The sequence below is a fragment of the Zea mays genome, chromosome 4, assembly GCF_902167145.1.
Source record: "Zea mays cultivar B73 chromosome 4, Zm-B73-REFERENCE-NAM-5.0, whole genome shotgun sequence".
In the NCBI taxonomy this organism is placed as follows: domain Eukaryota; kingdom Viridiplantae; phylum Streptophyta; class Magnoliopsida; order Poales; family Poaceae; genus Zea; species Zea mays.
Genome location: NC_050099.1, coordinates 198088417 through 198095845, shown reverse-complemented (window position 1 = coordinate 198095845; position 7429 = coordinate 198088417). Strand labels below are relative to the sequence as shown.

General features: G+C 42.1%; 1 protein-coding gene across 5 annotated transcripts; it reads right to left on the bottom strand.

The window, feature by feature from the left end:
- Positions 1–1963: 1963 nt before the first annotated feature.
- On the bottom strand, positions 1964–7114 carry LOC100279085 (uncharacterized). 5 transcript variants are annotated; one of them, XM_020551471.2, is made up of 14 exons: positions 6986–7096; positions 6704–6789; positions 5328–5420; positions 5106–5222; positions 4788–5012; positions 4619–4701; positions 4404–4504; positions 3961–4084; positions 3700–3854; positions 3482–3618; positions 3227–3397; positions 2894–3118; positions 2565–2798; positions 1964–2477 (listed from the first exon to the last, which is right to left on the bottom strand). In XM_020551471.2, exons 2-14 carry the CDS (start codon positions 6704–6706, stop codon positions 2379–2381), a joined length of 1767 nt encoding a protein of 588 aa, XP_020407060.1. In that variant the 5' UTR covers positions 6707–6789; positions 6986–7096; the 3' UTR covers positions 1964–2378.
- Between the last annotated feature and the right edge of the window lie 315 nt (positions 7115–7429).

Below are 7429 nucleotides of genomic sequence, written 5' to 3'. Positions count from 1 at the left end.
GGAGCTAGTACTAGTCGGCCAGTGTTTCGTATCTTTAGGCTGCCTTGGATTCGTGTATTTGTGGAGCTGCCTTGGATTTGTGTATTTGTGGAAAGTAGGGACACTAAATATTAGATGACATTATTTATAAAGTGAAGTTTAAAATATGAGATAAGATAGCATAGCGGCTAAAGATATCGTTAGGATCTTACATTCATGTGCCATTTGCGAGCCCGATTTTTTTTTGGAGGCTATGTGCCGTCAAGCATTGGCGATGGGCAGCAACGGACCTGCTCAATACAGATGTAGCCAACTTTTATGACCCGTCACCTTGAATAGGTGGAGTGATCCGTGATCACCTTGGGGATTTCAAATACCTTTTTTGGTAAGAAGATGTACATAGTCGAGGATACCTTAAAGGGGTATTTGGGATAGCTCCAGATTACAGCTTCAGCTTCAATGTAGAGTTATAGTTTATAATATTAATTTAAATAGTTTTAAAAATATGTTTAATCTAAATAATAAATAAAATGATTTCTATACTATACTTAAAGCATCAGTTTCAACGGTCATCACTCGTCATTTTTTTATAAATAACCCCTCACAACTATTTTAAATTAATCCGTCGCACGCTTATAGATGGCCAAACGACGGTCCAACACGGTCCAGACGCACGTGGGCCACAACTATGACCCATACACGTCATGCCGACCTGCTGATTGTGTTGGGCCAACCCATTAGCCCGTCGGCCCATTTGATTAAATTAGCGTAAAATGTTAAGCCCGTCGGTCCATTTGATTAAATTAGCGTAAAATGTTAAAAAATTGTGCAAGTGGTGGGGTTTGAACTCATACCCTAATGGAAGAAGGGTGAGATACACTGGGTGAAGCTGTCTAACCAGTAGAACATCATTCACAGATATTTTTTATATTGAATATAAATTGTATATATGTATATATGTATATATTTTTTTGTAAAATAAAAAATATAATCGTGTCGGGTCGGGCCACCACTATGGGCCGAGGCTACAGCCAAGCACGGCACGACGTTCTTGGCTCTTGCAAGCATTAGGTCGTTTCTGAAATCATATTGGCACAATGGACTACATGGTGTTTGAGGTTGTTGAATTGGATGGAGCAACAATGATTTGTCACACTAACAGTAAAATGAAAGGTTATTTGTTGGTTTCAAACGTTAGTAATTGCTACGAAGTAGCATAATTTGTATGGAGCGCATCCAATTTTTATTTATGCCTGACTTTAGCAATCACTCCACATTTTGATCTATCTTTTTATCAGTTTGACTTCATGTGACTTATTTTAGAAACTTGAGCTCACAAACTTTTTCTTATTTGGTCTCTGTATAGTGGAATTATATCGTTTTAAAATCTCTGTTCGTTCAGTCAGTCGTTGTGAACTCTTTTCTAATCGCTCACTTTATTGATCGTGTTGTACCAAGACATATTGCATGTAGTAAACAATAACATCAGTTAGCTAAATCAAAAAAAATATTATACAGAGAGCGAAGACAATCAATAAAAAATTTTGAGATCTTTTTGTTGAATAGTTTACGTGAGTATTGTTATAGGCCGTCGCAACGCACGAGTAACCGACTAGTATCTTTTAAAGACTTACAACTTTCTAGAGCACATAATAACCTGCTGCACTAACTCTATCAAATTTCTTGAAGTTAGAGCTATAATAACCTGCTCCACTAACTCCATCAAATTTCTTAAAGTTAGAGCTATCCTGAATAGGACCTAAGATGCTTAACGCTCCAAGATATTTGGAATACCTTACAATTTAGAACGAATGGAGTAGATCCCATGTCGGAGCTGGAGCCATTGTGTGACGTAAAAAACTTAGCACGCGAAGGTTGTCTTTCATGTAAATTCAGGGTGTGTTTGGTTTCTAGAGAGTAATTTTTAATTCTTTTATTTATTCGGTTTTAGTCCCTAAATTATTAAATACGAAAACTCATCGTATTTTACAATTTATTAACTAAAATAGAATAAAAATTTTTAGAATAAAATAGATGGACTAGTCCATAGAAACCAAATACCCTCCCAGAGAAGTTGCAGCTCATGTAATGACTAGGCTAGCTGATCAGTTCTTTGGCTCGGTTTGGTCTGATGAGGCCCCAGATGAAATCCAGAACCTCCTTTGTAACGTATGTTAAGGTGATACAATGCTGCCTGCTTCAGAAAAAAAAAGTGCTGAGTTATTTGAGCTGATGAAGAAGCCCATATGTGGATTGGTACTTGATACTTCCACAGCTGATGTCTTCTGCCAGGTGGCCAGCCATTCTGGCTCACTGATCGTCTTCAACTTCAGCTTCCATAACCATAACGACCCTCGTGCTACCATCACCGGATCATCGCGGTCCATGAGCAGGTTGAACTATCTTTGTATGACATCATTCGGCCCCAGATCATCGATCGGCGGCCGCTGTTTGTTGTGATCAGTGACGGACTGGTACGCCATTGCCAGCGCCAGAGCCTGTGAGGAAATGAGAGTCAAAACAAGAGGAGGAAGTCATGGTTGCCGCACCAGCCCACCAGGAGGCCATGGGAGGAGGAAGCTTACAATATGGTCGTGGTCAGGAGGAGCGTAGATGCCTGTCGTCACTGTTGTTCTTCTCTTCGTACCGCCTTTAGGCGGGTTCTCGATGCTCTTCAAGCCTGTCGGCACCACGACCACAGGCATCCCAACAAGGTTCCCGAGACAGACACGCTCCCAGTCAGTCACGTTGCCAACAAACGCATCAACAGTGAAGCTATCTTTGATTTCTCTGATCAACTTGCCCCGTGCTCGCTGCGCCTGTTCATCACAAGTTCAGAACACAAATGCTGTAACTCGACTCCAGTGGAGAAGTCGAGGCAAAATGTAGAGCTTAGATTCCTTCGTTAATTAACCTGTATATAATCTACCGCTGGGATTAACCGTGCACGACGAAGCTCTACCGGCCACTGGTCTTGCGCCTCATAGTCATCATCATGTCCTTCCCGCTGCCAGTTATCGAAGTGCGCAAGCATATCAGTGTCCATCGTTATGTTCAGGATGGACTGGACTGATTCCACAGTGTAGTTCAGCTTGAAGGGGACCAGCTTGACACCTTTAGAGGAAAGAACATCGACAACCTGGTATAATCACGACGACGAAAACATGTACCGTGATAGAGGAGCATATCAGGAATGATCAATACACAAAACTATAGACAGCTGAGCAGATTAAAAGCTCTGTACTACCTCCATCTCAGCGTCATCGAGGTAGCCTACAGTGAGTTTGGTGATGTCAACATGAAATGGATCACCCAAAGCAACCTCACGCGATGATGGATCACCGGCATCCGTTCCGCGAATTGTGTCTAATACAACAGCACAATCTACTGCGCTTCTACAGAAAGGACCAAGCTTATCCTGCAAGTTAATAGTCAGATATTCATCACCCAAATGACCGTTTATGAATCTGAAAATGCCAACAAAGAGTTCACATATAAATACCAAACTCTCAGAAATGCTCATGACATCGGTTCGTGCAACTGTTCCAAATGTTGGGCGCAATGCAGTTACTCCACATCTAGCGGCTGGGTATGCTATGGATCCTGCAGTTTCTGAACCAATTGCAAATGGAACCATTCCTAATGCAGTACAAAATCATAAGAGTCCAATCAATAGATTATAAATTTCTAGGTTCACACATACATGTCACATAAACTAACCTGCAGAGGTGCTAGCCGCTGGACCTGCCGATGAGCCAGTAGAGAATTCCTCGATGTTCCAGGGGTTTCGTGTCCTTCCCCCAAACCATATGTCATCATAGGCAAGTGAGCCCGTGACAAGCTTTGCTACCAGGACTGCTCCAGCGGACTTCAATCTGAAGAAGGATGGCACACATGAAAGATGTATAGTAACTAGCAATCTAGCCCTGATATACAAGACAACTTAAAATATGATGCATAAAGTGGAAAAGAAGAACAAACCTTCTGTACACATAAGCTTCACTATCAAGGACTTGGTTTTTAAACGTCCTTGAGCCCCAAGTGGTCTTATAGTGTGGTACCGCAATTATATCTTTGAGGCCATATGGAATGCCATGCAAAGGACCTGGTATCAGGATTTGTCAGTGTGAATTTTTAGCTTAAGTGCAAAATTTTGGCTAGGGACAAGATAATTACTCAAAGAGAAAAAAAATACACTAGTCAACATTGACACCAAGAATTCTCAGGCAGTCAGTATATTAGTCATATGAGCACAAACTTCAAGTGGACCTGAACTCAGATAGCACCCCAAATGAGAATCAGTTTGTAATGAGAAGCTATGTATACCAGACATAATTCTAAATGAAGCTGAGGGAAAAGGTGCAAGTACTGCCAATAGTGGCGATAATGCCTTAGAGGATCAGCCTGATTAGCAATATATTTACCAAGATATTTTCCTTGTGCCAGCAAGTCATCTGCCTCCTTGGCTTGTTTGTATGCTAAATCTTCAGTATATGTAATAACAGCTTCTAGAACAGGATTGTACCTGATAGAGATATCAAGCAGTTGCATTACTAAAACATGTTAATTGTGAGCCACATGTTGCATTCACACAAATCATATAAAGAATGCACAGAACACGAGCAACATATGTATTGACCTCTTTAATCTCCTCAGAAATATATCTGTAAGTTCACGTGATGTTATTTGCTTTGTCCTAATAAGCTCTCCAAGCTCGATTACCTGACATATGTATATTGCTCATTCTTTTGAGAAGGGATGCTTTTTTTATAATCAAAGTGTTACACAAGATGGTTCAGAAAACTGACCGACATAAATGCAATATCTTCATCATTAGTTGGACGATGTACAGAAGACGCACGAGGGTACTCGAAACTTCTAGTCTCACTTGTCATACTGCCACTACTCCATGATGATTTGAAGAGTAAAACAGAAGGGTTGTGCAACCCACCATTCTCCGTCGCAACCAATTTCCGATTTTCTCTGAATGCGGGTACATTGAATTCCTTTGCACCATCTTCCATCTCACGTAGCTACAAGCAAGTAAAGCAGCATGCATTAAACAACAACGTTAACATATAACTTCATGTAAAGGATATATATAAAAAAAAGTAGTCTGTAGATACTTTTGAATCATTGAAGAACTCAGCATCAAAGTACTTCATGGAATCCTTTAAAGCAATCACATCGCTAATTGGTTCTTTCTTCAGGGCATCTTTTGCAGAAATAAATGGCTTCGTGTCCTAAAAATGAACAGGATAAAGTGTTGGTCCGACGCTGCAGGATAAATTGCTTTGCAGAAATAAATAGCATCAGATTTAAGTATTTAACAGTAAGAAAAATCGTGCCTTCCAAATCTTGTGGTATTTGCAAACATGAGTATACGAAAGACACCTCCCACTGTTCTGTAAGGGCAACCATTTACATTTTGATGGCCATGCCTGAGTACCACAATGAATATATACATAAAGAATAGCGATATAAGAGGTTTTATGAGATGAGGTTGTGCATGAACTGCTTATGATCTTAAGATTTGGAACCTCACATTGAGAATAACAATTAATCTTAAATTCAAACGGTGTAACCCAGTGCCGTAGGCTTCCCGCACTGTGTGGGATCTAGGGAAGGGTATCTTTAAGCGTCAAGCCTTACCCGCATAATATGCAGAGGCTAGAGCTCGAACCCGGGACCTTCCGGTTACAGACGGTAGGCTCTACCGCTGCACTAGGCCTACCCTTCAACTAATCTTAAATTCAAATGTAAACAAAGTTTAATGAGCACATGAATGATTACTGTAGTTAGAATAATCTTTTCTTGAGTTTTAAATCGGTTGCAGTTGTTAAATTTGGTCATTTATATCAACAAATTTGGCACTTATCATCATCATAAAATTTGGCACCTCACATTCAGAAAACTAAATCTTTATAAAATTGTAAGTCTAATATGGTGTTCCAATACCTAGAACTGTGCTATCCACCCCTCGAATACCTGAAATCCCCCCCCCCCCCCCTCCGAACAATGTCAGCTTCTACTTGTGAAAAGCGGGCCTGGCTGTAATAAGAGATTTCAGCATACATAACAGTTAAACTAATCCATTGGCAATTAGCATGACCCTAACCAGCAGGTCCAACCACGTTTATCGTACGCATTGCCTGGTCAATGACCCTGCTGATTGTCACCATCGGTTTGTCAGTTTCTGCAAATTTATATCGCTAAGCAGACATGGGGTGCCAAAAAATGCTATAGCCATCGCATCTCCATGCCAATTGCAAGTTTGAAACCCTATCCTTCGTTTCCTCTCTTTTTTCTTCAAAAAAGAAGAGAAAAAGAATCCTTTGCTCTGCTGCCTAACGTGCCCTGTACGGCGCACTAGTATTACTAGTAGATTGCAGCAGCACCTATTATTACTAAGCATCTCATCTCAGAGAGGTGGTCAAAGTCAACGGTGATCAACGAACGATCTCAAGCCTCAACCAGTGCCGTGGAAAGGTTCACTGGTTCAGAGCAATTCACTCCTCGGCTCCTCGCTGTGATGCTGTCGGCCAGTCCCAGTGCCATTAGCTGGTGCTGCGGCTGTCGCTACTGAAAGAAAGCTCACGCCGCTTTCTAGGACTAGGATTGGGGACGCCAGAAGAATATAAATAAAAAATAAATTCGCCATGAAGCAGGGATGAACTGCGGGAGAGAGAGCGAAAGGGGGTTTATGTACTCATCACTCATGTACCATGGCGGACCTGGCGACAGCGGCAGTCCTGATCCTGATGACGCCGCCTTCTCCTCCTCCTCCGTCCGCGTCCCCTGATGCTGCTGCTGCTACAGCGGCGGGGGCTGGCGTCAGGATGGCTGCGAAACAGAGGACGGAGACGACAACGAGGAAGTGGAAGGGGCGGGAGGAGGGAAGGGGCGTCGGTCGGGGTGGACGTGGCGGCAGCATGCCGGACACCTGTCGTCCGCGCCCGGGGCCGCGCGTGGGCGCAGTCGGAGGTGAAAGAGGAGGGGACCGTACAGGGGAGGAAGCGGCAGGGGCAGGGGCAGGGCCCGGGGCTCAGAGCTGCAGCTGCTGCCGCTTGGCCGTGGTCCGTGGAGGAATATTGGCCCCCGGCCCCCGGCCCCCAGCTCACTGCACGGTAGTGGTGATAACGCTAGTAAACGATCGGTAAAACTATTTTTGTTTGGAATAATTTGATCTTTTTATTTTTTTTCTGAAAATAAGATCGAAAATGGTAATTTCGGAAACGAAAACGATATCGATAATTTGGAAACATTAAAAACGAAAGTTCGATACAAAAATTACACCAGTTATGATTGAAATCTAAAATTCGATCGGTAAAAACTATAACATTTACTCTCAATTAACTTCAAAAATTCACGCAAGTCATACATTCATATAAAATTAGTAATAATATATAAGGTAGGAGGTCATATTAAATATATAAGGTAAGAAGTATAC

Coding starts and splice junctions, on each gene's coding strand:
- LOC100279085 (XM_008678835.3), bottom strand. CDS start 6,913: ATGCTGCCGCCACGTCCACCCCGACCGACGCCCCTTCCCTCCTCCCGC. Junction 3,119..3,226: donor TCGATGACGCTGAGATGGAG/GTAGTACAGAGC, acceptor TGATTATACCAG/GTTGTCGATGTTCTTTCCTC. Junction 2,478..2,564: donor CTCCTGACCACGACCATATT/GTAAGCTTCCTC, acceptor ATTTCCTCACAG/GCTCTGGCGCTGGCAATGGC.